This window comes from Oscarella lobularis, chromosome 17 (assembly GCF_947507565.1).
Source record: "Oscarella lobularis chromosome 17, ooOscLobu1.1, whole genome shotgun sequence".
NCBI classification, from domain to species: domain Eukaryota; kingdom Metazoa; phylum Porifera; class Homoscleromorpha; order Homosclerophorida; family Oscarellidae; genus Oscarella; species Oscarella lobularis.
This window is the reverse complement of record NC_089191.1, coordinates 473,881-501,262: the sequence shown is the minus strand read 5'-3', so window position 1 is coordinate 501,262 and position 27,382 is coordinate 473,881. Positions and strand designations below refer to the sequence as shown.

Sequence of the window (27,382 nt, the reverse complement as noted above, 5' to 3'; positions counted from 1 at the left end):
CCTTTTTTCGACATGGAATGCTTGTTGGGAATTGCCGGCAAAGACTTCGTTGTCTTCGCGTCGGACAGCATGGCGAGTCACAGCATTATCGTTATCAAAGATGGTAAGAGCCCTGCAGCGCGAGGGGGCCCCTTCTCATGCAATTCTTTTCTCTAGACGTCAACAAGATGTTTCAAATGGACGATCGCCTTGCGATGGTCGTTAGCGGAGCTCCGGGCGACACAACGACGTTTGGAGAGTTGATTCAGAGGAACGTTCAACTTTACAAGATACGACACGGTAAGGAAAAAGGAAAAAATAAACGTCCGTAACTTTGGTTTACGAAACAACGATTTTCTTTTAGGATACTCGCTCAGTCCTCACGCCGCGGCTAGTTTCACTCGACAGAATCTAGCCAAGGCCCTACGAGAAGTCAGCAAAAACTAATTGAATAATTAATTAGTAATTAATCGACGAAATTTTTAGGGTCCGTATCAAGTTGATATGCTCATTGGAGGCTATGACGAGCACGATGGCGCTGCTCTCTATTTTATGGACTATCTAGGAACGATGGACAAGGTGAGCTTCTCCTCAGCAAAAGGGAAGAATATCAGAGAGACGACTTGTTTTCGTACAAGGTTCCCTATGCTGCTCATGGCTATGCCTCCTACATGACGCTTAGCATAATGGATAGGCATTATAGAGAAGGTAAGTGGGTGTCGCTTTTCCACAGAGTCCTCTAGTAGAAAGATAGTAGAGATTAGATCCTTTCCCCAAGTGGTACCCACTGTAGCTGTATTATTATTAGGGGGATTTTAGTGTGGATTGGAGTTCCCCCAGTGATACCACTCTAGCTGCATGTATCATTTTCATTAGATCTCACGAAAGAGGAGGCTATTGGTATTATAAAAAAGTGCATAGCTGAAGTAAGTTGGTCATAGGCAAAGTGTTTTCGCGACGATCCCAAGCGCCTCCCTTCCTCCCTCCCCTAAAGGTCCAGAAGCGTCTGGTCATCAATTTGCCCAAGTTCAATGTTCACACTGTGGACAAGGAAGGCGTGCACACGAGCAACGATGCCGAAGAGCTAATGGAATCGTGAGTCGTAGAGGGAGGAAACCATATGCACGATAACACAATCAATAAAACCGATTAAAGGACAAAAAAATTCCCAAGTCATACATACATACATACATACATACAGTCAGTACATCTACTTGATTTCCGGTTTTTCTATTCCCTACGCGAAAGAGCCCGGATCGCTAGAGGAAAATCCCTAATTTTAATTTCGAGTACCAGTTTCTCCTTGGCGCATGCGTTGAATGATTTTTCCGCTTTGCGACATTCTTGGTAGTTTTGATTGTTGAAATCGAGGCACGTCCAATACGACGTGAATTCGTCGTTGCATTTCGCTTTCAGCGACCGAAAACTGCAAAATTTAGCTTTACGGTAGTCTAAATGTTACGGTAGTCTAAATGTTACGGTATCGTCGAAAAGCCGATCAATTCCCCCCCGTTACGTCGACGCGATCGGCTTTCCCGACGCGCCTCGCGACTCACAATTTAATGGCGCATTGAGTGACCCGGCGCCCCTCTTCTAAACAAGCGCGCGGATCTTTTTTCTCCTGCCTACACTTCATAAACGCGTCGTTCTCGACGCGACACGCTTGGCCGTAGTGATGCGCGGCGGCGACGAGAACGGCCGACGTCACGTTGAGCTCTTCGACGTTCAAAGGAGACGTTTCGGTTGACGCCATAACGCACGCTACGCGATGACGTTCCTGTAGACACTGTAAACTAAGGAAACACAATTTTATCCCATTCGCGACGAACACCCGATTAAATAACTAAAAAAACCGACGAATAATAACTATAACTCATTTACGAATAGTCACAGGCGGAATCGAAAAACAGTTAATTTTCAAGTGATCGCACAACTGTCTCACCTAAAAAATAAATAGAATTAATTAATTGAATTTTTTGTGGTGACGGTGGTGGACTTACCACGCACACCCCGTAGTGTAAATGAAGTAGAGTGACGCAGATCGCGTACACTTTCAATGCGAGCACCTCGTTCAACATACCCTGATATACGGCCGGAAGTACGATGATAAACGGAGCTATCATCCAATTCCAACGATTGCACTGCGTCGACGACATTTGACTGACAATCAATCGACACTAAAAAAAAGCACCGAAATTTCTAAATATCCCAAATGCTAATAATTTTATACGATTCCGTTGGAGTAGAGAATTCCCTGAAGCCAATAGATCCATCGGGTCTCGGTGTTTATTATGTCAGCGGGAGACGTGAGTGTCCAGATTAAGGGAAATAGAAGCGACAGTGTTAGAACACTGCCAGGGGCAAGTTGTTCGGTAAGAGACGTCTGCTTCAAAGTCTTCTCTTTGTATGACCTGAGAGGAAAAAAATTACATAATATAATGTATGGATATACGAACAGGTAAATGTTCCATAGGCTGCAGGGGATACTAAAGGCGAACGTAGAAACTAAATAGATTAATCAATAATCAATTGATTATTTTGATTCTACTCTCTGACCAAAGACGGTTATGGCAAAGGCCTTCGAAAACGTTATTCCCAGCGATGAAATAACGTAGAAGTGAAGCGTTTCATTGCCATATATCGCGGCACCAATATACATCCCAAGAGTGCCCTTACAGACAAAATCAATACCAATAACATTAATTATTATATGTACCAGTTGAACCAAATCATACGACCAGGGAAGATAGAGAACACCCGTAATGTATTTTTCCCAATGACAAACGTAGAAACCGATCATTGCCCATTGGAGAACGAGAAGCATCCAAAACGGCGTGACGCTCCACGCGGTACCCGTTCCCGCAATGGAATACATCTGAGTCGTTATGAGCCACACGGTCAAACTATCGAGACCGTGATCGAACAACTCGCCTCAAGAGAGAAAATCAATAAAATTAATTAATTAAAAGTATTGATTTTGCTTTCACCTAGTGCCGAGCTCGAACGGGTTCGTCTCGCCTGTTTTCCGTCGATTCCGTCGAAGGTGTGCGAGAGAAAGTGCAGGAGAGCGCACGCGACGTAGACCCACGAGGGAATGGGAGGTCGAACGATTCCCAAGTCATTCGACGTCGTATGGAAATCGGGATCGTAATAGGTGAGGAGCGCGTAGATGATTATGAGATAAAACCAGCCGACGAACGTCAAAAGATTCGGAGCCACCCACGTGGGAAATATCTAGTTGGGGTCACGTGCACAGAGCGGTACATTTTTTCTTTTTCTATTGTAGAGGCGAGGAGAGTTCTCACGTTGACTGCAGCGTTCCAGAATGGGTGCATGACGTACGTGGAGAGCGGGGACGTGTCGATTGCGCTGTACTACGAAGCAAAACGGACGCGGCTGCAGAATTGGTGCGTTTTTCGCTGCCGGCGCACTTACCTTGTACTTGTCGAAGCCGCGAAAGTGCTCCTCCTTGAGATAGCGATAGGAAAACAGCATTTCGGCGCAGAATGAGAGACGAAAACACGAGTTGGCGGCAAACGCATGCGCATTGAGCGTTCGACTCCCAAACGCTGAAAACGCGATGGCTGGATCCTCTGGAATGACGATCGGCGTTCCGATAGAAAGTATTCAAGTCGACGGTCTCGTAAGTCGTTCTTGGATTTTTCTTGTCGAAGGTGAGGCCTCTTTTCAGGTGGTCCTGAAAATCATTCAACATTGCGAGCAAGAAGGAGGCGGCCCCGAACTCGTTCAGGGCGTCCTAGTCGGTCTCATCGACGAGGGAGCGAAACGACTCGAAATAACGAATTGCTTTCCGTTTCCCTCGCCACGAGGCGACGATGATGACGACGACTCGGCTCAAGGTAAAAAAATAAGAAGAAAAATACGAAACGAGTGTCTGGAGTCTTGAAATCGAAGATAGAGTTACGTAGTCCGCTCTATGTGTAATATATAGTACAGGTACAGTATATATTGTCTAAGTTTAGGTGTTTTTTTTCTCAGTGCGTGACTATCAGATGGAGATGATGCGATTGCTACGCGAAGTGAACGTCGATCACATGCAAGTCGGCTGGTATCAGTCCACGTTCGTTCGCTCGAGTTTGAATAAGACGCTGGTCGAGTCTCAACTGAACTATCAGAAATCCATAGAAGAATCCATTGTCCTTTTATACGGTGGGGGAGTAGGCAGGTGATCACATAATTCTTAATCTTATTGTTTAATTTTTTTAGATCCTTTGCGGACTCGTCAGGGTTGTTTGAGTCTCAAGGCGTATCGCTTGTCTGCCGATTTTATGGCGTTGAGCAAAGAAGCTCAGGAGCTCTCTCTCGAAAAGTAATCTATATTTTTATTTATTATTGTACTATCTTAGTTGATTTTTTTTCTTTTTCCCCATAGTTTTAACAAGAGTGGTTTGAGCTTCGAAAGACTATTCGAGGAAGTTTCGCTCGTAATAAAAAATTCCCATCTCATACGCGCCTTCCTTTTGGAAATGGGCGAAGAAGAAGAATCACAGGACGTTCCCAACGATTTTCTAGGCCTCGGAACAAGGTAACACTTAATTTTAATGCGTTTAATTAATTAATGAATCCCATGCGTATTTTAGTGCTGTCTTGGAAAAGAATGTTCATCTCCTGATGGAGGGCATTGAAGAGATCGTCCAGGATACGAACAAACTGGCCAACTATCAACGCCAAGTTTCAAAACATCAGCAACAAGTGCAACAGCAACTTCACAAGAGAGTAAGACTCCTTTCTATTATTATTATGTTAATATTTAAGACCTAAGAATCAAAGTTTAGGCCCTCAATTTAATATTTAGGCCCTTAGAGTCAAAGTTTAGGCCCTCAATTTAATATTTGGGCTCTTCGAATCAAAGTTTAGGCCCTCAATTTAATATTTAGGCCCTTAGAATCAAAGTTTAGGCCCTCAATTTAAAATTCAGTCTCTTAGAGTCAAAGTTTAGGCCCTCAATTTAATATTTGGGCTCTTCGAATCAAAGTTTAGGCCCTCAATTTAATATTCAGTCGGGTAGAATCAAAGTTTAGGCCCTCAATTTAATATTTAGGCCCTTAGAATCAAAGTTTAGGCCCTCAATTTAATATTTAGACCCTTAGAATCAAAGTTTAGGCCCTCAATTGAATATTCAGTCCCTTAGAGTCAAAGTTTAGGCCCTCAATTTAATATTTGGGCTCTTCGAATCAAAGTTTAGGCCCTCAATTTAATATTCAGTCCCGTAGAATCAAAGTTTAGGCTCTCAATTTAATATTTAGGCCCTTAGAATCAAAGTTTAGGCCCTCAATTTAATATTTAGGCCCTTAGAATCAAAGTTTAGGCCCTCAATTTAATATTTAGACCCTTAGAATCAAAGTTTAGGCCCTCAATTTAATATTCAGTCCCTTAGAGTCAAAGTTTAGGCCCTCAATTTAATATTTAGGCCCTTAGAATCAAAGTTTAGGCCCTCAATTGAATATTTAGGCCCTTAGAATGAAAGTTTAGGCCCTGAATTTAATATTCAGTCCCTTAGAGTCAAAGTTTAGGCCCTCAATTTAATATTTGGGCTCTTCGAATCAAAGTTTAGGCCCTCAATTTAATATTCAGTCCCGTAGAATCAAAGTTTAGGCCCTCAATTTAATATTTAGGCCCTTAGAATCAAAGTTTAGGCCCTCAATTTAATATTGAGACCCTTAGAATCAAAGTTTAGGCCCTCAATTGAATATTCAGTCCCTTAGAGTCAAAGTTTAGGCCCTCAATTTAATATTTGGGCTCTTCGAATCAAAGTTTAGGCCCTCAATTTAATATTCAGTCCCGTAGAATCAAAGTTTAGGCCCTCAATTTAATATTTAGGCCCTTAGAATCAAAGTTTAGGCCCTCAATTTAATATTTAGTCCCTTAGAATCAAAGTTTAGGCCCTCAATTTAATATTTGGGCTCTTCGAATCAAAGTTTAGGTTCTCAATTTAATATTCAGTCCCGTAGAATCAAAGTTTAGGCCCTCAATTTAATATTTAGGCCCTTAGAATCAAAGTTTAGGCCCTCAATTTAATATTTAGTCCCTTAGAATCAAAGTTTAGGCCCTCAATTTAATATTTGGGCTCTTCGAATCAAAGTTTAGGCCCTCAATTTAATATTCAGTCCCGTAGAATCAAAGTTTAGGCCCTCAATTTAATATTTAGTCCCTTAGAATCAAAGTTTAGGCCCTCAATTTAATATTTAGACCCTTAGAATCAAAGTTTAGGCCCTCAATTGAATATTCAGTCCCTTAGAGTCAAAGTTTAGGCCCTCAATTTAATATTTAGGTCCTTAGAATCAAAGTTTAGGCCCTCAATTTTATATTTAGGCCCTTAGAATCAAAGTTTAGGCCCTCAATTTAATATTCAGTCCCTTAGAGTCAAAGTTTAGGCTCTCAATTTAATATTTAGTCCCTTAGAATCAAAGTTTAGGCCCTCAATTGAATATTTGGGCTCTTCGAATCAAAGTTTAGGTTCTCAATTTAATATTCAGTCCCGTAGAATCAAAGTTTAGGCCCTCAATTTAATATTTAGGCCCTTAGAATCAAAGTTTAGGCCCTCAATTTAATATTTAGTTCCTTAGAATCAAAGTTTAGGCCCTCAATTTAATATTTGGGCTCTTCGAATCAAAGTTTAGGCCCTCAATTTAATATTCAGTCCCGTAGAATCAAAGTTTAGGCCCTCAATTTAATATTTAGTCCCTTAGAATCAAAGTTTAGGCCCTCAATTTAATATTTAGACCCTTAGAATCAAAGTTTAGGCCCTCAATTGAATATTCAGTCCCTTAGAGTCAAAGTTTAGGCCCTCAATTTAATATTTAGGTCCTTTGAATCAAAGTTTAGGTTCTCAATTTTATATTTAGGCCCTTAGAATCAAAGTTTAGGCCCTCAATTTAATATTCAGTCCCTTAGAGTCAAAGTTTAGGCTCTCAATTTAATATTTAGGCCCTTAGAATCAAAGTTTAGGCCCTCAATTGAATATTTAGGCCCTTAGAATCAAAGTTTTGGCCCTCAATTTAATATTTAGGCCTTTAGAGTCAAAGTTTAGGCCCTCAATTTAATATTTGGGCTCTTCGAATCAAAGTTTAGGCCCTCAATTTAATATTTAGGCCCTTAGAATCAAAGTTTAGGCCCTCAATTTAATATTCAGTCCCTTAGAGTCAAAGTTTAGGCCCTCAATTTAATATTTGGGCTCTTCGAATCAAAGTTTAGGCCCTCAATTTAATATTTAGGCCCTTAGAGTCAAAGTTTAGGCCCTCAATTTAATATTTGGGCTCTTCGAATCAAAGTTTAGGCCCTCAATTTAATATTCAGTCCCTTAGAGTCAAAGTTTAGGCCCTCAATTTAATATTTAGGCCCTTAGAGTCAAAGTTTAGGCCCTCAATTTAATACTTGGGCTCTTCGAATCAAAGTTTAGGCCCTCAATTTAATATTTAGGCCCTTAGAGTCAAAGTTTAGGCCCTCAATTTAATATTTGGGCTCTTCGAATGAAAGTTTAGGCCCTCAATTTAATATTTAGGCCCTTAGAATCAAAGTTTAGGCCCTCAATTTAATATTCAGTCGTTTAGAATCAAAGTTTAGCTCCTCAATTTAATATTTAGGCCATTAGAGTCAAAGTTTAGGCCCTCAATTTAATATTTGGGCTCTTCGAATAAAAGTTTAGGCCCTCAATTTAATATTTAGGCTCTTAGAATCAAAGTTTAGGCCCTCAATTTAATATTCAGTCTCTTAGAATCAAAGTTTAGGCTCTCAATTTAATATTTAGGCCCTTAGAGTCAAAGTTTAGGCCCTCAATTTTATATTTAGGTCCTTAGAATCAAAGTTTAGGCCCTCAATTTAATATTCAGTCCCTTAGAGTCAAAGTTTAGGCCCTCAATTTAATATTTAGGCCCTTAGAATCAAAGTTTAGGCCGTCAATTGAATATTTAGGTCCTTAGAATCAAAGTTTAGGCCCTCAATTTAATATTTAGGCCCTTAGAGTCAAAGTTTAGGCCCTCAATTTAATATTCAGTCCCTTAGAGTCAAAGTTTAGGCCCTCAATTTTATATTTAGGCCCTTAGAATCAAAGTTTAGGCCCTCAATTTAATATTCAGTCCCTTAGAGTCAAATTTTAGGCCCTCTATTTAATATTCAGTCCCTTAGAGTCAAAGTTTAGGCCCTCAATTTAATATTCAGTCCGTAGAATCAAAGTTTAGGCCCTCAATTTAATATTTAGTCCCTTAGAATCAAAGTTTAGGCCCTCAATTTAATATTTAGACCCTTCGAATCAAAGTTTAGGCTCTCAATTAAATTTGAGTCCCTTAGAGTCAAAGTTTAGGCCCTCAATTTAATATTTAGGTCCTTAGAATCAAAGTTTAGGCCCTCAGTTTTATATTTAGGCTCTTAGAATCAAAGTTTAGGCCCTCAATTTAATATTCAGTCCCTTAGAGTCAAAGTTTAGGCCCTCAATTTAATATTTAGGCCCTTAGAATCAAAGTTTAGGCCCTCAATTGAATATTCAGTCCCTTAGAGTCAAAGTTTAGGCCCTCAATTTAATGTTTACGTCCTTAGAATCAAAGTTTAGGCCCTCAATTTAATATTTAGGCCCTTAGAATCAAAGTTTAGGCCCTCAATTTAATATTCAGTCCTTTAGAATCAAAGTTTAGGCCCTCAATTTAATATTTAGGCCCTTAGAGTCAAAGTTTAGGCCCTCAATTTAATACTTGGGCTCTTCGAATCAAAGTTTAGGCCCTCAATTTAATATTTAGGCTCTTAGAATCAAAGTTTAGGCCCTCAATTTAATATTCAGTCTCTTAGAATCAAAGTTTAGGCCCTGAATTTAATATTTAGGCCCTTAGAATCAAAGTTTAGGCCCTCAATTGAATATTTGGGCTCTTCGAATCAAAGTTTAGGCCCTCAATTTAATATTTGGGCTCTTCGAATCAAAGTTTAGGCCCTCAGTTTAATATTTAGGCCCTTAGAATCAAAGTTTAGGCTCTCAATTTAATATTCAGTCCCTTAGAATCAAAGTTTAGGCCCTCAATTTAATATTTGGGCTCTTCGAATCAAAGTTTAGGCCCTCAATTTAATATTTGGGCTCTTCGAATCAAAGTTTAGGCCCTCAATTTAATATTTAGGCTCTTAGAATCAAAGTTTAGGCCCTCAATTTAATATTCAGTCTCTTAGAATCAAAGTTTAGGCTCTCAATTTAATATTTAGGCTCTTAGAGTCAAAGTTTAGGCCCTCAATTTAATATTTAGGCCCTTAGAATCAAAGTTTAGGCCCTCAATTGAATATTCAGTCCCTTAGAGTCAAAGTTTAGGCCCTCAATTTAATATTTAGGTCCTTAGAATCAAAGTTTAGGCCCTCAATTTTATATTTAGGTCCTTAGAATCAAAGTTTAGGCCCTCAATTTAATATTCAGTCCCTTAGAGTCAAAGTTTAGGCCCTCAATTTAATATTTAGGCTCTTAGAATCAAAGTTTAGGCCCTCAATTGAATATTTAGGCCCTTAGAATCAAAGTTTAGGCCCTCAATTTAATATTTAGGCCCTTAGAGTCAAAGTTTAGGCCCTCAATTTAATATTCAGTCCCGTAGAATCAAAGTTTAGGCCCTTAATTTAATATTTAGGCTCTTAGAGTCAAAGTTTAGGCCCTCAATTTAATATTCAGTCCCGTAGAATCAAAGTTTAGGCCCTTAATTTAATATTTAGGCTCTTAGAGTCAAAGTTTAGGCCCTCAATTTAATATTTAGACCCTTAGAGTCAAAGTTTAGGCCCTCAATTTAATATTTAGACCCTTAGAATCAAAGTTTAGGCCCTCAATTGAATATTCAGTCCCTTAGAGTCAAAGTTTAGGCCCTCAATTTAATGTTTAGGCCCTTAGAATCAAAGTTTAGGCCCTCAATTTAATATTTGGGCTCTTCGAATCAAAGTTTAGGCCCTCAATTTAATATTTAGGCTCTTAGAATCAAAGTTTAGGCCCTCAATTTAATATTCAGTCCCTTAGAGTCAAAGTTTAGGCCCTCAATTTTATATTTAGGCCCTTAGAATCAAAGTTTAGGCCCTCAATTTAATATTCAGTCCCTTAGAGTCAAAGTTTAGGCCCTCTATTTAATATTCAGTCCCTTAGAGTCAAAGTTTAGGCCCTCAATTTAATATTCAGTCCGTAGAATCAAAGTTTAGGCCCTCAATTTAATATTTAGTCCCTTCGAATCAAAGTTTAGGCTCTCAATTAAATTTGAGTCCCTTAGAGTCAAAGTTTAGGCCCTCAATTTAATATTTAGGTCCTTAGAATCAAAGTTTAGGCCCTCAATTTTATATTTAGGCTCTTAGAATCAAAGTTTAGGCCCTCAATTTAATATTCAGTCCCTTAGAGTCAAAGTTTAGGCCCTCAATTTAATATTTAGGCCCTTAGAATCAAAGTTTAGGCCCTCAATTGAATATTCAGTCCCTTAGAGTCAAAGTTTAGGCCCTCAATTTAATGTTTACGTCCTTAGAATCAAAGTTTAGGCCCTCAATTTAATATTTAGGCCCTTAGAATCAAAGTTTAGGCCCTCAATTTAATATTCAGTCCTTTAGAATCAAAGTTTAGGCCCTCAATTTAATATTTAGGCCCTTAGAGTCAAAGTTTAGGCCCTCAATTTAATACTTGGGCTCTTCGAATCAAAGTTTAGGCCCTCAATTTAATATTTAGGCTCTTAGAATCAAAGTTTAGGCCCTCAATTTAATATTCAGTCTCTTAGAATCAAAGTTTAGGCCCTCAATTTAATATTTAGGTCCTTAGAATCAAAGTTTAGGCCCTCAATTGAATATTTGGGCTCTTCGAATCAAAGTTTAGGCCCTCAATTTAATATTTGGGCTCTTCGAATCAAAGTTTAGGCCCTCAGTTTAATATTTAGGCCCTTAGAATCAAAGTTTAGGCTCTCAATTTAATATTCAGTCCCTTAGAATCAAAGTTTAGGCCCTCAATTTAATATTTGGGCTCTTCGAATCAAAGTTTAGGCCCTCAATTTAATATTTGGGCTCTTCGAATCAAAGTTTAGGCCCTCAATTTAATATTTAGGCTCTTAGAATCAAAGTTTAGGCCCTCAATTTAATATTCAGTCTCTTAGAATCAAAGTTTAGGCTCTCAATTTAATATTTAGGCTCTTAGAGTCAAAGTTTAGGCCCTCAATTTAATATTTAGGCCCTTAGAATCAAAGTTTAGGCCCTCAATTGAATATTCAGTCCCTTAGAGTCAAAGTTTAGGCCCTCAATTTAATATTTAGGTCCTTAGAATCAAAGTTTAGGCCCTCAATTTTATATTTAGGTCCTTAGAATCAAAGTTTAGGCCCTCAATTTAATATTCAGTCCCTTAGAGTCAAAGTTTAGGCCCTCAATTTAATATTTAGGCTCTTAGAATCAAAGTTTAGGCCCTCAATTGAATATTTAGGCCCTTAGAATCAAAGTTTAGGCCCTCAATTTAATATTTAGGCCCTTAGAGTCAAAGTTTAGGCCCTCAATTTAATATTCAGTCCCGTAGAATCAAAGTTTAGGCCCTTAATTTAATATTTAGGCTCTTAGAGTCAAAGTTTAGGCCCTCAATTTAATATTTAGACCCTTAGAGTCAAAGTTTAGGCCCTCAATTTAATATTTAGACCCTTAGAATCAAAGTTTAGGCCCTCAATTGAATATTCAGTCCCTTAGAGTCAAAGTTTAGGCCCTCAATTTAATGTTTAGGTCCTTAGAATCAAAGTTTAGGCCCTCAATTTAATATTTAGGCTCTTAGAATCAAAGTTTAGGCCCTCAATTTAATATTCAGTCTTTTAGAATCAAAGTTTAGGCTCTCAATTTAATATTTAGGCCCTTAGAGTCAAAGTTTAGGCCCTCAATTTAATATTTGGGCTCTTCGAATCAAAGTTTAGGCCCTCAATTTAATATTTAGGCCCTTGGAATCAAAGTTTAGGCCCTCAATTTAATATTCAGTCTCTTAGAATCAAAGTTTAGGCTCTCAATTTAATATTTAGGCCCTTAGAGTCAAAGTTTAGGCCCTCAATTTAATATTTGGGCTCTTCGAATCAAAGTTTAGGTCCTCAATTTAATATTTAGGCCCTTAGAATCAAAGTTTAGGCCCTCAATTTAATATTCAGTCCCTTAGAGTCAAAGTTTAGGCTCTCAATTTAATATTCAGTCCCGTAGAATCAAAGTTTAGGCCCTCAATTTAATATTTAGGCCCTTAGAGTCAAAGTTTAGGCCCTCAATTTAATATTTAGACCCTTAGAGTCAAAGTTTAGGCCCTCAATTTAATATTTAGACCCTTAGAATCAATGTTTAGGCCCTCAATTGAATATTGAGTCCCTTAGAGTCAAAGTTTAGGCCCTCAATTTAATATTTAGGTTCTTAGAATCAAAGTTTAGGCCCTCAATTTTATATTTAGGCCCTTAGAATCAAAGTTTAGGCCCTCAATTTAATATTCAGTCCCTTAGAGTCAAAGTTTAGGCCCTCAATTTAATATTTAGGCCCTTAGAATCAAAGTTTAGGCCCTCAATTGAATATTTAGGCCCTTAGAATCAAAGTTTAGGCCCTCAATTTAATATTTAGGCCCTTAGAGTCAAAGTTTAGGCCCTCAATTTAATATTCAGTCCCGTAGAATCAAAGTTTAGGCCCTCAATTTAATATTTAGGCTCTTAGAATCAAAGTTTAGGCCCTCAATTGAATATTTAGGCCCTTAGAATCAAAGTTTAGGCCCTCAATTTAATATTTAGGCCCTTAGAGTCAAAGTTTAGGCCCTCAATTTAATATTCAGTCCCGTAGAATCAAAGTTTAGGCCCTTAATTTAATATTTAGGCTCTTAGAGTCAAAGTTTAGGCCCTCAATTTAATATTTAGACCCTTAGAGTCAAAGTTTAGGCCCTCAATTTAATATTTAGACCCTTAGAATCAAAGTTTAGGCCCTCAATTGAATATTCAGTCCCTTAGAGTCAAAGTTTAGGCCCTCAATTTAATGTTTAGGTCCTTAGAATCAAAGTTTAGGCCCTCAATTTAATATTTAGGCTCTTAGAATCAAAGTTTAGGCCCTCAATTTAATATTCAGTCTTTTAGAATCAAAGTTTAGGCTCTCAATTTAATATTTAGGCCCTTAGAGTCAAAGTTTAGGCCCTCAATTTAATATTTGGGCTCTTCGAATCAAAGTTTAGGCCCTCAATTTATTATTTAGGCCCTTGGAATCAAAGTTTAGGCCCTCAATTTAATATTCAGTCTCTTAGAATCAAAGTTTAGGCTCTCAATTTAATATTTAGGCCCTTAGAGTCAAAGTTTAGGCCCTCAATTTAATATTTGGGCTCTTCGAATCAAAGTTTAGGTCCTCAATTTAATATTTAGGCCCTTAGAATCAAAGTTTAGGCCCTCAATTTAATATTCAGTCCCTTAGAGTCAAAGTTTAGGCTCTCAATTTAATATTCAGTCCCGTAGAATCAAAGTTTAGGCCCTCAATTTAATATTTAGGCCCTTAGAGTCAAAGTTTAGGCCCTCAATTTAATATTTAGACCCTTAGAGTCAAAGTTTAGGCCCTCAATTTAATATTTAGACCCTTAGAATCAATGTTTAGGCCCTCAATTGAATATTGAGTCCCTTAGAGTCAAAGTTTAGGCCCTCAATTTAATATTTAGGTTCTTAGAATCAAAGTTTAGGCCCTCAATTTTATATTTAGGCCCTTAGAATCAAAGTTTAGGCCCTCAATTTAATATTCAGTCCCTTAGAGTCAAAGTTTAGGCCCTCAATTTAATATTTAGGCCCTTAGAATCAAAGTTTAGGCCCTCAATTGAATATTTAGGCCCTTAGAATCAAAGTTTAGGCCCTCAATTTAATATTTAGGCCCTTAGAGTCAAAGTTTAGGCCCTCAATTTAATATTCAGTCCCGTAGAATCAAAGTTTAGGCCCTTAATTTAATATTTAGGTCCTTAGAGTCAAAGTTTAGGCCCTCAATTTAATATTTAGACCCTTAGAGTCAAAGTTTAGGCCCTCAATTTAATATTTAGACTCTTAGAATAAAGTTTAGGCCCTGAATTGAATATTTAGACTCTTAGAATCAATGTTTAGGCCCTCAATTGAATATTCAGTCCCTTAGAGTCAAAGTTTAGGCCCTCAATTTAATATTTAGACCCTTAGAATCAATGTTTAGGCCCTCAATTGAATATTCAGTCCCTTAGAGTCAAAGTTTAGGCCCTCAATTTAATATTTAGGTCTTTAGAATCAAAGTTTAGGCCCTCAATTTTATATTTAGGCCCTTAGAATCAAAGTTTAGGCCCTCAATTTAATATTCAGTCCCTTAGAGTCAAAGTTTAGGCCCTCAATTTAATATTTAGGCCCTTAGAATCAAAGTTTAGGCCCTCAATTGAATATTTAGGCTCTTAGAATCAAAGTTTAGGCCCTCAATTGAATATTTAGGCCCTTAGAGTCAAAGTTTAGGCCCTCAATTTAATATTTAGACCCTTAGAGTCAAAGTTTAGGCCCTCAATTTAATATTTAGACTCTTAGAATCAAAGTTTAGGCCCTCAATTGAATATTCAGTCCCTTAGAGTCAAAGTTTAGGCCCTCAATTTAATATTTAGGTCCTTAGAATCAAAGTTTAGGCCCTCAATTTAATATTTAGGTCCTTAGAATCAAAGTTTAGGCCCTCAATTTAATATTCAGTCCCTTAGAATCAAAGTTTAGGCCCTCAATTTAATATTTAGGCCCTTAGAATCAAAGTTTAGGCCCTCAATTGAATATTTGGGCTCTTCGAATCAAAGTTTAGGCCCTCAATTTAATATTTGGGCTCTTCGAATCAAAGTTTAGGCCCTCAGTTTAATATTTAGGCCCTTAGAATCAAAGTTTAGGCTCTCAATTTAATATTCAGTCCCTTAGAATCAAAGTTTAGGCCCTCAATTTAATATTTGGGCTCTTCGAATCAAAGTTTAGGCCCTCAATTTAATATTTGGGCTCTTCGAATCAAAGTTTAGGCCCTCAATTTAATATTTAGGCCCTTAGAATCAAAGTTTAGGCCCTCAATTTAATATTCAGTCTCTTAGAATCAAAGTTTAGGCTCTCAATTTAATATTTAGGCCCTTAGAGTCAAAGTTTAGGCCCTCAATTTAATATTTGGGCTCTTCGAATCAAAGTTTAGGCCCTCAATTTAATATTTAGGCCCTTAGAATCAAAGTTTAGGCCCTCAATTTAATATTTAGGCTCTTAGAATCAAAGTTTAGGCCCTCAATTTAATATTCAGTCCCTTAGAATCAAAGTTTAGGCCCTCAATTTAATATTTAGGCCCTTAGAATCAAAGTTTAGGCCGTCAATTTAATATTTAGGCCCTTAGAATCAAAGTTTAGGCCCTCAATTTAATATTCAGTCCCTTAGAGTCAAAGTTTAGGCCCTCAATTTAATATTTAGGCCCTTAGAGTCAAAGTTTAGGCCCTCAATTTAATATTCAGTCCCTTAGAGTCAAAGTTTAGGCCCTCAATTTAATATTTAGGCCCTTAGAGTCAAAGTTTAGGCCCTCAATTTAATATTTAGGCCCTTAGAGTTAAAGTTTAGGCCCTCAATTTAATATTTAGGCCCTTAGAGTCAAAGTTTAGGCCCTCAATTTAATATTTAGTCCCTTAGAGTCAAAGTTTAGGCCCTCAATTTAATATTTAGTCCCTTAGAGTCAAAGTTTAGGCCCTCAATTTAATATTTAGTCCCTTAGAGTCAAAGTTTAGGCCCTCAATTTAATATTTAGTTTCTTAGAGTCAAAGTTTAGGCCCTCAATTTAATATTTAGGCCTTAGAATCAAAGTTTAGGCCCTCAATTTAATATTTGGGCTCTTCGAATCAAAGTTTAGGCCCTCAATTTAATATTTAGGCCCTTAGAATTTAAGTTTAGGCCCTCAATTTAATATTCAGTCCCTTAGAATCAAAGTTTAGGCCCTCAATTTAATATTTAGGCTCTTAGAGTCAAAGTTTAGGCCCTCAATTTAATATTCAGTCTCTTAGAATCAAAGTTTAGGCCCTCAATTTAATATTCAGTCCCTTAGAGTCAAAGTTTAGGCCCTCAATTTAATATTTAGGCCCTTAGAGTCAAAGTTTAGGCCCTCAATTTAATATTCAGTCCCTTAGAGTCAAAGTTTAGGTCCTCAATTTAATATTTAGGCCCTTAGAGTCAAAGTTTAGGCCCTCAATTTAATATTTAGGCCCTTAGAGTTAAAGTTTAGGCCCTCAATTTAATATTTAGGCCCTTAGAGTCAAAGTTTAGGCCCTCAATTTAATATTTAGACCCTTAGAATCAAAGTTTAGGCCCTCAATTTAATATTCAGTCCCTTAGAGTCAAAGTTTAGGCCCTCAATTTAATATTTGGGCTCTTCGAATCAAAGTTTAGGCCCTCAATTTAATATTCAGTCCCGTAGAATCAAAGTTTAGGCCCTCAATTTAATATTTAGGCCCTTAGAATCAAAGTTTAGGCCCTCAATTTAATATTGAGACCCTTAGAATCAAAGTTTAGGCCCTCAATTGAATATTCAGTCCCTTAGAGTCAAAGTTTAGGCCCTCAATTTAATATTTGGGCTCTTCGAATCAAAGTTTAGGCCCTCAATTTAATATTCAGTCCCGTAGAATCAAAGTTTAGGCCCTCAATTTAATATTTAGGCCCTTAGAATCAAAGTTTAGGCCCTCAATTTAATATTTAGTCCCTTAGAATCAAAGTTTAGGCCCTCAATTTAATATTTGGGCTCTTCGAATCAAAGTTTAGGTTCTCAATTTAATATTCAGTCCCGTAGAATCAAAGTTTAGGCCCTCAATTTAATATTTAGGCCCTTAGAATCAAAGTTTAGGCCCTCAATTTAATATTTAGTCCCTTAGAATCAAAGTTTAGGCCCTCAATTTAATATTTGGGCTCTTCGAATCAAAGTTTAGGCCCTCAATTTAATATTCAGTCCCGTAGAATCAAAGTTTAGGCCCTCAATTTAATATTTAGTCCCTTAGAATCAAAGTTTAGGCCCTCAATTTAATATTTAGACCCTTAGAATCAAAGTTTAGGCCCTCAATTGAATATTCAGTCCCTTAGAGTCAAAGTTTAGGCCCTCAATTTAATATTTAGGTCCTTAGAATCAAAGTTTAGGCCCTCAATTTTATATTTAGGCCCTTAGAAACAAAGTTTAGGCCCTCAATTTAATATTCAGTCCCTTAGAGTCAAAGTTTAGGCTCTCAATTTAATATTTAGTCCCTTAGAATCAAAGTTTAGGCCCTCAATTGAATATTTGGGCTCTTCGAATCAAAGTTTAGGTTCTCAATTTAATATTCAGTCCCGTAGAATCAAAGTTTAGGCCCTCAATTTAATATTTAGGCCCTTAGAATCAAAGTTTAGGCCCTCAATTTAATATTTAGTCCCTTAGAATCAAAGTTTAGGCCCTCAATTTAATATTTGGGCTCTTCGAATCAAAGTTTAGGCCCTCAATTTAATATTCAGTCCCGTAGAATCAAAGTTTAGGCCCTCAATTTAATATTTAGTCCCTTAGAATCAAAGTTTAGGCCCTCAATTTAATATTTAGACCCTTAGAATCAAAGTTTAGGCCCTCAATTGAATATTCAGTCCCTTAGAGTCAAAGTTTAGGCCCTCAATTTAATATTTAGGTCCTTAGAATCAAAGTTTAGGTTCTCAATTTTATATTTAGGCCCTTAGAATCAAAGTTTAGGCCCTCAATTTAATATTCAGTCCCTTAGAGTCAAAGTTTAGGCTCTCAATTTAATATTTAGGCCCTTAGAATCAAAGTTTAGGCCCTCAATTGAATATTTAGGCCCTTAGAATCAAAGTTTTGGCCCTCAATTTAATATTTAGGCCTTTAGAGTCAAAGTTTAGGCCCTCAATTTAATATTTGGGCTCTTCGAATCAAAGTTTAGGCCCTCAATTTAATATTTAGGCCCTTAGAATCAAAGTTTAGGCCCTCAATTTAATATTCAGTCCCTTAGAGTCAAAGTTTAGGCCCTCAATTTAATATTTGGGCTCTTCGAATCAAAGTTTAGGCCCTCAATTTAATATTTAGGCCCTTAGAGTCAAAGTTTAGGCCCTCAATTTAATATTTGGGCTCTTCGAATCAAAGTTTAGGCCCTCAATTTAATATTCAGTCCCTTAGAGTCAAAGTTTAGGCCCTCAATTTAATATTTAGGCCCTTAGAGTCAAAGTTTAGGCCCTCAATTTAATACTTGGGCTCTTCGAATCAAAGTTTAGGCCCTCAATTTAATATTTAGGCCCTTAGAGTCAAAGTTTAGGCCCTCAATTTAATATTTGGGCTCTTCGAATGAAAGTTTAGGCCCTCAATTTAATATTTAGGCCCTTAGAATCAAAGTTTAGGCCCTCAATTTAATATTCAGTCGTTTAGAATCAAAGTTTAGCTCCTCAATTTAATATTTAGGCCATTAGAGTCAAAGTTTAGGCCCTCAATTTAATATTTGGGCTCTTCGAATAAAAGTTTAGGCCCTCAATTTAATATTTAGGCTCTTAGAATCAAAGTTTAGGCCCTCAATTTAATATTCAGTCTCTTAGAATCAAAGTTTAGGCTCTCAATTTAATATTTAGGCCCTTAGAGTCAAAGTTTAGGCCCTCAATTTTATATTTAGGTCCTTAGAATCAAAGTTTAGGCCCTCAATTTAATATTCAGTCCCTTAGAGTCAAAGTTTAGGCCCTCAATTTAATATTTAGGCCCTTAGAATCAAAGTTTAGGCCGTCAATTGAATATTTAGGTCCTTAGAATCAAAGTTTAGGCCCTCAATTTAATATTTAGGCCCTTAGAGTCAAAGTTTAGGCCCTCAATTTAATATTTGGGCTCTTCGAATTTTGCAAAGTTTAGGCCCTCAATTTAATATTTAGGCCCTTAGAGTCAAAGTTTAGGCCCTCAATTTAATATTTAGACCCTTAGAGTCAAAGTTTAGGCCCTCAATTTAATATTTAGACTCTTAGAATAAAAGTTTAGGCCCTCAATTGAATATTTAGACCCTTAGAATCAAAGTTTAGGCCCTCAATTTAATATTCAGTCTCTTAGAGTCAAAGTTTAGGCTCTCAATTTAATATTTAGGCCCTTAGAATCAAAGTTTAGGCCCTCAATTGAATATTTAGGCCCTTAGAATCAAAGTTTAGGCCCTCAATTTAATATTTAGGCCCTTAGAGTCAAAGTTTAGGCCCTCAATTTAATATTCAGTCCCGTAGAATCAAAGTTTAGGCCCTCAATTTAATATTCAGTCCTTTAGAATCAAATTTTAGGCCCTCAATTTAATATTTAGGCCCTTAGAATCAAAGTTTAGGCCCTCAATTTAATATTTAGGCCCTTAGAGTCAAAGTTTAGGCCCTCAATTTAATATTTAGGCCCTTAGAGTCAAAGTTTAGGCCCTCAATTTAATATTCAGTCCCTTAGAGTCAAAGTTTAGGCCCTCAATTTAATATTTAGGCCCTTAGAGTCAAAGTTTAGGCCCTCAATTTAATATTCAGTCCCTTAGAGTCAAAGTTTAGGCCCTCAATTTAATATTTAGACCCTTAGAATCAATGTTTAGGCCCTCAATTGAATATTCAGTCCCTTAGAGTCAAAGTTTAGGCCCTCAATTTAATATTTAGGTCCTTAGAATCAAAGTTTAGGCCCTCAATTTTATATTTAGGCGCTTAGAATCAAAGTTTAGGCCCTCAATTTAATATTCAGTCCCTTAGAGTCAAAGTTTAGGCCCTCAATTTAATATTTAGGACCTTAGAATCAAAGTTTAGGCCCTCAATTGAATATTTAGGCCCTTAGAATCAAAGTTTAGGCCCTCAATTTAATATTTGGGCTCTTCGAATCAAAGTTTAGGCCCTCAATTTAATATTTAGGCTCTTAGAATCAAAGTTTAGGCCCTCAATTTAATATTCAGTCCCTTAGAGTCAAAGTTTAGGCCCTCAATTTTATATTTAGGCCCTTAGAATCAAAGTTTAGGCCCTCAATTTAATATTCAGTCCCTTAGAGTCAAATTTTAGGCCCTCTATTTAATATTCAGTCCCTTAGAGTCAAAGTTTAGGCCCTCAATTTAATATTCAGTCCGTAGAATCAAAGTTTAGGCCCTCAATTTAATATTTAGTCCCTTAGAATCAAAGTTTAGGCCCTCAATTTAATATTTAGACCCTTCGAATCAAAGTTTAGGCTCTCAATTAAATTTGAGTCCCTTAGAGTCAAAGTTTAGGCCCTCAATTTAATATTTAGGTCCTTAGAATCAAAGTTTAGGCCCTCAGTTTTATATTTAGGCTCTTAGAATCAAAGTTTAGGCCCTCAATTTAATATTCAGTCCCTTAGAGTCAAAGTTTAGGCCCTCAATTTAATATTTAGGCCCTTAGAATCAAAGTTTAGGCCCTCAATTGAATATTCAGTCCCTTAGAGTCAAAGTTTAGGCCCTCAATTTAATGTTTACGTCCTTAGAATCAAAGTTTAGGCCCTCAATTTAATATTTAGGCCCTTAGAATCAAAGTTTAGGCCCTCAATTTAATATTCAGTCCTTTAGAATCAAAGTTTAGGCCCTCAATTTAATATTTAGGCCCTTAGAGTCAAAGTTTAGGCCCTCAATTTAATACTTGGGCTCTTCGAATCAAAGTTTAGGCCCTCAATTTAATATTTAGGCTCTTAGAATCAAAGTTTAGGCCCTCAATTTAATATTCAGTCTCTTAGAATCAAAGTTTAGGCCCTGAATTTAATATTTAGGCCCTTAGAATCAAAGTTTAGGCCCTCAATTGAATATTTGGGCTCTTCGAATCAAAGTTTAGGCCCTCAATTTAATATTTGGGCTCTTCGAATCAAAGTTTAGGCCCTCAATTTAATATTTAGGCTCTTAGAATCAAAGTTTAGGCCCTCAATTTAATATTCAGTCTCTTAGAATCAAAGTTTAGGCCCTCAATTTAATATTTAGGTCCTTAGAATCAAAGTTTAGGCCCTCAATTGAATATTTGGGCTCTTCGAATCAAAGTTTAGGCCCTCAATTTAATATTTGGGCTCTTCGAATCAAAGTTTAGGCCCTCAGTTTAATATTTAGGCCCTTAGAATCAAAGTTTAGGCTCTCAATTTAATATTCAGTCCCTTAGAATCAAAGTTTAGGCCCTCAATTTAATATTTGGGCTCTTCGAATCAAAGTTTAGGCCCTCAATTTAATATTTGGGCTCTTCGAATCAAAGTTCAGGCCCTCAATTTAATATTTAGGCTCTTAGAATCAAAGTTTAGGCCCTCAATTTAATATTCAGTCTCTTAGAATCAAAGTTTAGGCTCTCAATTTAATATTTAGGCTCTTAGAGTCAAAGTTTAGGCCCTCAATTTAATATTTAGGCCCTTAGAATCAAAGTTTAGGCCCTCAATTGAATATTCAGTCCCTTAGAGTCAAAGTTTAGGCCCTCAATTTAATATTTAGGTCCTTAGAATCAAAGTTTAGGCCCTCAATTTTATATTTAGGTCCTTAGAATCAAAGTTTAGGCCCTCAATTTAATATTCAGTCCCTTAGAGTCAAAGTTTAGGCCCTCAATTTAATATTTAGGCTCTTAGAATCAAAGTTTAGGCCCTCAATTGAATATTTAGGCCCTTAGAATCAAAGTTTAGGCCCTCAATTTAATATTTAGGCCCTTAGAGTCAAAGTTTAGGCCCTCAATTTAATATTCAGTCCCGTAGAATCAAAGTTTAGGCCCTTAATTTAATATTTAGGCTCTTAGAGTCAAAGTTTAGGCCCTCAATTTAATATTTAGACCCTTAGAGTCAAAGTTTAGGCCCTCAATTTAATATTTAGACCCTTAGAATCAAAGTTTAGGCCCTCAATTGAATATTCAGTCCCTTAGAGTCAAAGTTTAGGCCCTCAATTTAATGTTTAGGTCCTTAGAATCAAAGTTTAGGCCCTCAATTTAATATTTAGGCTCTTAGAATCAAAGTTTAGGCCCTCAATTTAATATTCAGTCTTTTAGAATCAAAGTTTAGGCTCTCAATTTAATATTTAGGCCCTTAGAGTCAAAGTTTAGGCCCTCAATTTAATATTTGGGCTCTTCGAATCAAAGTTTAGGCCCTCAATTTAATATTTAGGCCCTTGGAATCAAAGTTTAGGCCCTCAATTTAATATTCAGTCTCTTAGAATCAAAGTTTAGGCTCTCAATTTAATATTTAGGCCCTTAGAGTCAAAGTTTAGGCCCTCAATTTAATATTTGGGCTCTTCGAATCAAAGTTTAGGTCCTCAATTTAATATTTAGGCCCTTAGAATCAAAGTTTAGGCCCTCAATTTAATATTCAGTCCCTTAGAGTCAAAGTTTAGGCTCTCAATTTAATATTCAGTCCCGTAGAATCAAAGTTTAGGCCCTCAATTTAATATTTAGGCCCTTAGAGTCAAAGTTTAGGCCCTCAATTTAATATTTAGACCCTTAGAGTCAAAGTTTAGGCCCTCAATTTAATATTTAGACCCTTAGAATCAATGTTTAGGCCCTCAATTGAATATTGAGTCCCTTAGAGTCAAAGTTTAGGCCCTCAATTTAATATTTAGGTTCTTAGAATCAAAGTTTAGGCCCTCAATTTTATATTTAGGCCCTTAGAATCAAAGTTTAGGCCCTCAATTTAATATTCAGTCCCTTAGAGTCAAAGTTTAGGCCCTCAATTTAATATTTAGGCCCTTAGAATCAAAGTTTAGGCCCTCAATTGAATATTTAGGCCCTTAGAATCAAAGTTTAGGCCCTCAATTTAATATTTAGGCCCTTAGAGTCAAAGTTTAGGCCCTCAATTTAATATTCAGTCCCGTAGAATCAAAGTTTAGGCCCTTAATTTAATATTTAGGTCCTTAGAGTCAAAGTTTAGGCCCTCAATTTAATATTTAGACCCTTAGAGTCAAAGTTTAGGCCCTCAATTTAATATTTAGACTCTTAGAATAAAGTTTAGGCCCTGAATTGAATATTTAGACTCTTAGAATCAATGTTTAGGCCCTCAATTGAATATTCAGTCCCTTAGAGTCAAAGTTTAGGCCCTCAATTTAATATTTAGACCCTTAGAATCAATGTTTAGGCCCTCAATTGAATATTCAGTCCCTTAGAGTCAAAGTTTAGGCCCTCAATTTAATATTTAGGTCTTTAGAATCAAAGTTTAGGCCCTCAATTTTATATTTAGGCCCTTAGAATCAAAGTTTAGGCCCTCAATTTAATATTCAGTCCCTTAGAGTCAAAGTTTAGGCCCTCAATTTAATATTTAGGCCCTTAGAATCAAAGTTTAGGCCCTCAATTGAATATTTAGGCTCTTAGAATCAAAGTTTAGGCCCTCAATTTAATATTTAGGCCCTTAGAGTCAAAGTTTAGGCCCTCAATTTAATATTTAGACCCTTAGAGTCAAAGTTTAGGCCCTCAATTTAATATTTAGACTCTTAGAATCAAAGTTTAGGCCCTCAATTGAATATTCAGTCCCTTAGAGTCAAAGTTTAGGCCCTCAATTTAATATTTAGGTCCTTAGAATCAAAGTTTAGGCCCTCAATTTAATATTTAGGTCCTTAGAATCAAAGTTTAGGCCCTCAATTTAATATTCAGTCCCTTAGAATCAAAGTTTAGGCCCTCAATTTAATATTTAGGCCCTTAGAATCAAAGTTTAGGCCCTCAATTGAATATTTGGGCTCTTCGAATCAAAGTTTAGGCCCTCAATTTAATATTTGGGCTCTTCGAATCAAAGTTTAGGCCCTCAGTTTAATATTTAGGCCCTTAGAATCAAAGTTTAGGCTCTCAATTTAATATTCAGTCCCTTAGAATCAAAGTTTAGGCCCTCAATTTAATATTTGGGCTCTTCGAATCAAAGTTTAGGCCCTCAATTTAATATTTGGGCTCTTCGAATCAAAGTTTAGGCCCTCAATTTAATATTTAGGCCCTTAGAATCAAAGTTTAGGCCCTCAATTTAATATTCAGTCTCTTAGAATCAAAGTTTAGGCTCTCAATTTAATATTTAGGCCCTTAGAGTCAAAGTTTAGGCCCTCAATTTAATATTTGGGCTCTTCGAATCAAAGTTTAGGCCCTCAATTTAATATTTAGGCCCTTAGAATCAAAGTTTAGGCCCTCAATTTAATATTTAGGCTCTTAGAATCAAAGTTTAGGCCCTCAATTTAATATTCAGTCCCTTAGAATCAAAGTTTAGGCCCTCAATTTAATATTTAGGCCCTTAGAATCAAAGTTTAGGCCGTCAATTTAATATTTAGGCCCTTAGAATCAAAGTTTAGGCCCTCAATTTAATATTCAGTCCCTTAGAGTCAAAGTTTAGGCCCTCAATTTAATATTTAGGCCCTTAGAGTCAAAGTTTAGGCCCTCAATTTAATATTCAGTCCCTTAGAGTCAAAGTTTAGGCCCTCAATTTAATATTTAGGCCCTTAGAGTCAAAGTTTAGGCCCTCAATTTAATATTTAGGCCCTTAGAGTTAAAGTTTAGGCCCTCAATTTAATATTTAGGCCCTTAGAGTCAAAGTTTAGGCCCTCAATTTAATATTTAGTCCCTTAGAGTCAAAGTTTAGGCCCTCAATTTAATATTTAGTCCCTTAGAGTCAAAGTTTAGGCCCTCAATTTAATATTTAGTCCCTTAGAGTCAAAGTTTAGGCCCTCAATTTAATATTTAGTTTCTTAGAGTCAAAGTTTAGGCCCTCAATTTAATATTTAGGCCTTAGAATCAAAGTTTAGGCCCTCAATTTAATATTTGGGCTCTTCGAATCAAAGTTTAGGCCCTCAATTTAATATTTAGGCCCTTAGAATTTAAGTTTAGGCCCTCAATTTAATATTCAGTCCCTTAGAATCAAAGTTTAGGCCCTCAATTTAATATTTAGGCTCTTAGAGTCAAAGTTTAGGCCCTCAATTTAATATTCAGTCTCTTAGAATCAAAGTTTAGGCTCTCAATTTAATATTTAGGCCCTTAGAGTCAAAGTTTAGGCCCTCAATTTAATATTTGGGCTCTTCGAATCAAAGTTTAGGCCCTCAATTTAATATTTAGGCCCTTAGAATCAAAGTTTAGGCCCTCAATTTAATATTTAGGCCCTTAGAATCAAAGTTTAGGCCCTCAATTTAATATTTAGGCCCTTAGAATCAAAGTTTAGGCCCTCAATTTAATATTTAGGCCCTTAGAATCAAAGTTTAGGCCCTCAATTTAATATTCAGTCCCTTAGAATCAAAGTTTAGGCCCTCAATTTAATATTTGGGCTCTTCGAATCAAAGTTTAGGCCCTCAATTTAATATTTAGGCCCTTAGAATCAAAGTTTAGGCCCTCAATTTAATATTCAGTCCCTTAGAATCAAAGTTTAGGCTCTCAATTTAATTATTATTATTATTGATCTATTTTATTTTAATACTGTTTTAGCAACAGGAGAATACGTCGAGGGCTCAACGTGGAGAAGATCCTCTTCCCGAAGAGGACGTTGGGAAGTTGCCCAAGGCGCCTCAGTGTCCAAGTCGGCTGGAAAGTCTTCTCATGAGTCGACAGGTAGACGGGTATTGTCGCGAGGTCAATCAGTTTGCTAGTCAGAGCTTTGGCAAGCTTTTTCTCGCGAAATCTTTGCAGGAGATGTAGCGATGTATTGATTTATTATCGATTGTGAATTACGCGAGCAATTGTTCTAATTCTGCGTCGAATTATCTGGTAAGTTAATCCTATTAATTCGCAAGACGGTGATGTCTTGACGATAGCCTAGAGAGGAAATCAGTATTTGAATTTATGACTGAAAGTGTTCGTACCCCTTTTCCTCTTGTAATTCTTTCGCCTCTTTTTCTTAAAGACGAGCATTCGTTCGGATTTCGTTTGCTCGACGACAGTAGCCTCTACTTGAACGAGACTCTTACTAAAAAAACACACCCGCCCACCCACATTAAAATGATTCAATAATAGCTCAATGTGCTACCTAAGCAATGGAGTTCCAATAAGAGTTAAATCAGAAGTGCCAGCAAGGAGAACCTATTATAGACAGATATAGTAATATAAGGTCTGTGGGAAGATGACTTGCCTTCTCAAGACGTATCTTTGCCCCTGTTTCTACGTCGAGTTTATTAACGGCTACCGTGTCGTCTTCAGTAATTTTATGCTGTCTGCCAGCTAGGGTTAATTAAATTAAATAATTAATTAGTTTATTTTTGGTTTAGAGTTCTGCAGTGGCGGTTTGCTTTTTACCCAAATGCACGACGGCAAAGGCTCTTGCTGCCTCTTTTAGAGAATTCGACTGTTCGCTTTGAGAATGCCACGTGACGAGAGGCTCGGACGTCAGGGGTTTGCTTAGGAGACGGGACGATAGGCAAGAAGCCGTTCTCAATCCCAACTGGACTATTCCTACAAAAGAAAATTATCGAGCGGCTGACGAAACGCTAGAAAAACTCCGCACTTCGAGTAGCAAGCATTTTTATACGGGATAGGCTACAATCCCGGCTGTGTAATCGAGTGAAGAGACAATAGCTCTACCGGCGATGTCTAGATCAGGTAGAAGCCTTCTCATCTAATGAAGTAAAATAATCGCTGCTGTTCTAGGGAATTACGCGGTGACTGTATCCATTTTCGCTCCAAAAAAGCGAGATTTTGCGTTCGCTCGTCCTTGACTCACTTCTCCCTACGCTAGATCTCTTCCCTTCCGCTACAGATATTCGTCTACTGCAGCGGCTGCTACCTGCCCTTCTTTTTCGTAGCCGAAGCCCTAATGTTCGTCTACAAAGGCAAGAGAACTTACGTCGACCCGTAATAATATCGTCAATCAAAAAATCGCGTTCCAGGCGCAGTTCTTCCGTACTCGAACGCCACACTGGCAGCAGAAATCATACTTCTCGTACTCTACGCCGGTGTAGAAGGCTGCAGACTATTTATCGGTATAACGAAGATTATTAATTAGTATTTTATAATTTTTTTATTTACACTTAGGGGCTAAGGGGAATCTGACTCAACGGAAGTTGCCTCTCTTTGTTGCTCTTGCTCTAGCAGTTCCGGTTTTATTTGGCTATCTTTTCTTTCTCCTCTGGCAAACTTATGTGTACGTTGATACTACACACGCTTAATTAAATAAATATTTGTCTTTATAGATTGCGGATAGAGACTGTGTTAATCTACATTGGAATCGTGCTGCTGGCCTGCCAAGTGGTCTTTAGCTTTCTTACGGTTTGGGCCTTTCTAAGGTAGAGTGAAATAACTCAAACGGGGAGGGATTCTCTTCTCTTTATTTGGCTTCTCTATGTATAGGCAAGATGCCTTACCTTGATGTAATAATAAGTAAGTCGTATTCTTTTTGCTTGGTTCTAATTAGTGTACATTCTTCGTTCCCTAAAGCTAGTTTGAACTGTATACTAAAGGTGTTCAGAATAGCTTTGTGAGACATTTTAACTATTTATAATTATTATCTTTGTGGTTTCGTCCACCTGATAAACTAACGTCACTATGCAGCCGTTTCTCTATACTCGTTTTGTCAATGCGTTTGAGATCGGAAT

General features: G+C 36.9%; 6 protein-coding genes across 7 annotated transcripts; 3 read left to right on the top strand and 3 right to left on the bottom strand.

The window, feature by feature from the left end:
• Positions 1-2: 2 nt before the first annotated feature.
• LOC136197394 (proteasome subunit beta type-2-like) lies at positions 3-1,146 on the top strand. The gene is made up of 7 exons (XM_065987149.1): positions 3-103; positions 157-279; positions 344-411; positions 466-558; positions 618-687; positions 856-905; positions 974-1,146. Exons 1-7 carry the CDS (start codon positions 13-15, stop codon positions 1,076-1,078), a joined length of 600 nt encoding a protein of 199 aa, XP_065843221.1. The 5' UTR covers positions 3-12; the 3' UTR covers positions 1,079-1,146.
• Positions 1,083-1,733, bottom strand: LOC136197398 (NADH dehydrogenase [ubiquinone] 1 alpha subcomplex subunit 8-like). The gene is made up of 3 exons (XM_065987153.1): positions 1,536-1,733; positions 1,273-1,405; positions 1,083-1,216 (listed from the first exon to the last, which is right to left on the bottom strand). Exons 1-3 carry the CDS (start codon positions 1,730-1,732, stop codon positions 1,190-1,192), a joined length of 357 nt encoding a protein of 118 aa, XP_065843225.1. The 5' UTR covers position 1,733; the 3' UTR covers positions 1,083-1,189.
• Positions 1,734-1,772: 39 nt separating this feature from the next.
• Positions 1,773-3,520, bottom strand: LOC136197392 (ethanolaminephosphotransferase 1-like). The gene is made up of 9 exons (XM_065987147.1): positions 3,415-3,520; positions 3,285-3,353; positions 2,967-3,213; positions 2,696-2,910; positions 2,536-2,650; positions 2,436-2,484; positions 2,210-2,390; positions 1,980-2,156; positions 1,773-1,921 (listed from the first exon to the last, which is right to left on the bottom strand). The coding sequence occupies exons 1-9, from the start codon at positions 3,472-3,474 to the stop codon at positions 1,853-1,855; spliced, it is 1,182 nt and encodes a 393-aa protein (XP_065843219.1). The 5' UTR covers positions 3,475-3,520; the 3' UTR covers positions 1,773-1,852.
• LOC136197393 (eukaryotic translation initiation factor 3 subunit H-like) lies at positions 3,507-25,530 on the top strand. Its single transcript, XM_065987148.1, has 7 exons — positions 3,507-3,622; positions 3,671-3,839; positions 3,979-4,149; positions 4,207-4,309; positions 4,373-4,525; positions 4,581-4,716; positions 25,284-25,530. The coding sequence occupies exons 1-7, from the start codon at positions 3,560-3,562 to the stop codon at positions 25,491-25,493; spliced, it is 1,005 nt and encodes a 334-aa protein (XP_065843220.1). The 5' UTR covers positions 3,507-3,559; the 3' UTR covers positions 25,494-25,530.
• LOC136197395 (large ribosomal subunit protein bL21-like) lies at positions 25,487-26,364 on the bottom strand. Its single transcript, XM_065987150.1, has 6 exons — positions 26,296-26,364; positions 26,088-26,243; positions 25,924-26,012; positions 25,822-25,874; positions 25,658-25,761; positions 25,487-25,610 (listed from the first exon to the last, which is right to left on the bottom strand). The coding sequence occupies exons 1-6, from the start codon at positions 26,309-26,311 to the stop codon at positions 25,540-25,542; spliced, it is 489 nt and encodes a 162-aa protein (XP_065843222.1). The 5' UTR covers positions 26,312-26,364; the 3' UTR covers positions 25,487-25,539.
• On the top strand, positions 26,097-27,349 carry LOC136197397 (transmembrane protein 216-like). Of its 2 annotated transcripts, XM_065987151.1 has the most exons (7): positions 26,101-26,390; positions 26,439-26,455; positions 26,527-26,620; positions 26,678-26,770; positions 26,823-26,931; positions 26,981-27,073; positions 27,138-27,349. In XM_065987151.1, the coding sequence occupies exons 1-7, from the start codon at positions 26,378-26,380 to the stop codon at positions 27,154-27,156; spliced, it is 438 nt and encodes a 145-aa protein (XP_065843223.1). In that variant the 5' UTR covers positions 26,101-26,377; the 3' UTR covers positions 27,157-27,349. The 2 variants fall into 2 exon arrangements, with proteins under 2 accessions (XP_065843224.1, XP_065843223.1); XM_065987152.1 differs by having other exon boundaries at positions 26,097-26,390; positions 26,981-27,349.
• Positions 27,350-27,382: the final 33 nt, after the last annotated feature.

Bases quoted from the DNA above. Each gene is read 5' to 3' on its own strand.
- LOC136197392 (XM_065987147.1), bottom strand. From the start codon at position 3,474: ATGCTGTTTTCCTATCGCTATCTCAAGGAGGAGCACTTTCGCGGCTTC. The intron at 2,391-2,435 runs GTTCGTATATCC...TTTTCCTCTCAG, and splicing joins AGCCTATGGAACATTTACCT to GTCATACAAAGAGAAGACTT. The intron at 2,157-2,209 runs GTATAAAATTAT...GCTTTTTTTTAG, and splicing joins TTCTCTACTCCAACGGAATC to TGTCGATTGATTGTCAGTCA.
- LOC136197398 (XM_065987153.1), bottom strand. From the start codon at position 1,732: ATGGCGTCAACCGAAACGTCTCCTTTGAACGTCGAAGAGCTCAACGTG. The intron at 1,406-1,535 runs GTGAGTCGCGAG...TAAATTTTGCAG, and splicing joins ACTCAATGCGCCATTAAATT to TTTTCGGTCGCTGAAAGCGA. The intron at 1,217-1,272 runs GTACTCGAAATT...TCTTTCGCGTAG, and splicing joins CATGCGCCAAGGAGAAACTG to GGAATAGAAAAACCGGAAAT.
- LOC136197397 (XM_065987151.1), top strand. The intron at 26,621-26,677 runs GCAAGAGAACTT...ATCGCGTTCCAG, and splicing joins CCTAATGTTCGTCTACAAAG to GCGCAGTTCTTCCGTACTCG. The intron at 26,932-26,980 runs GTACGTTGATAC...TTGTCTTTATAG, and splicing joins CTCCTCTGGCAAACTTATGT to ATTGCGGATAGAGACTGTGT.
- LOC136197394 (XM_065987149.1), top strand. From the start codon at position 13: ATGGAATGCTTGTTGGGAATTGCCGGCAAAGACTTCGTTGTCTTCGCG. The intron at 280-343 runs GTAAGGAAAAAG...ATTTTCTTTTAG, and splicing joins ACTTTACAAGATACGACACG to GATACTCGCTCAGTCCTCAC. The intron at 412-465 runs GTCAGCAAAAAC...CGAAATTTTTAG, and splicing joins TAGCCAAGGCCCTACGAGAA to GGTCCGTATCAAGTTGATAT.
- LOC136197393 (XM_065987148.1), top strand. From the start codon at position 3,560: ATGGCTGGATCCTCTGGAATGACGATCGGCGTTCCGATAGAAAGTATT. The intron at 4,150-4,206 runs GTGGGGGAGTAG...TAATTTTTTTAG, and splicing joins ATCCATTGTCCTTTTATACG to ATCCTTTGCGGACTCGTCAG. The intron at 4,717-25,283 runs GTAAGACTCCTT...ATACTGTTTTAG, and splicing joins AACAGCAACTTCACAAGAGA to CAACAGGAGAATACGTCGAG.
- LOC136197395 (XM_065987150.1), bottom strand. The intron at 25,875-25,923 runs GCAAGTCATCTT...TGTCTATAATAG, and splicing joins CAAAGATACGTCTTGAGAAG to GTTCTCCTTGCTGGCACTTC. The intron at 25,611-25,657 runs GTACGAACACTT...TTTCCTCTCTAG, and splicing joins GAATTACAAGAGGAAAAGGG to GCTATCGTCAAGACATCACC.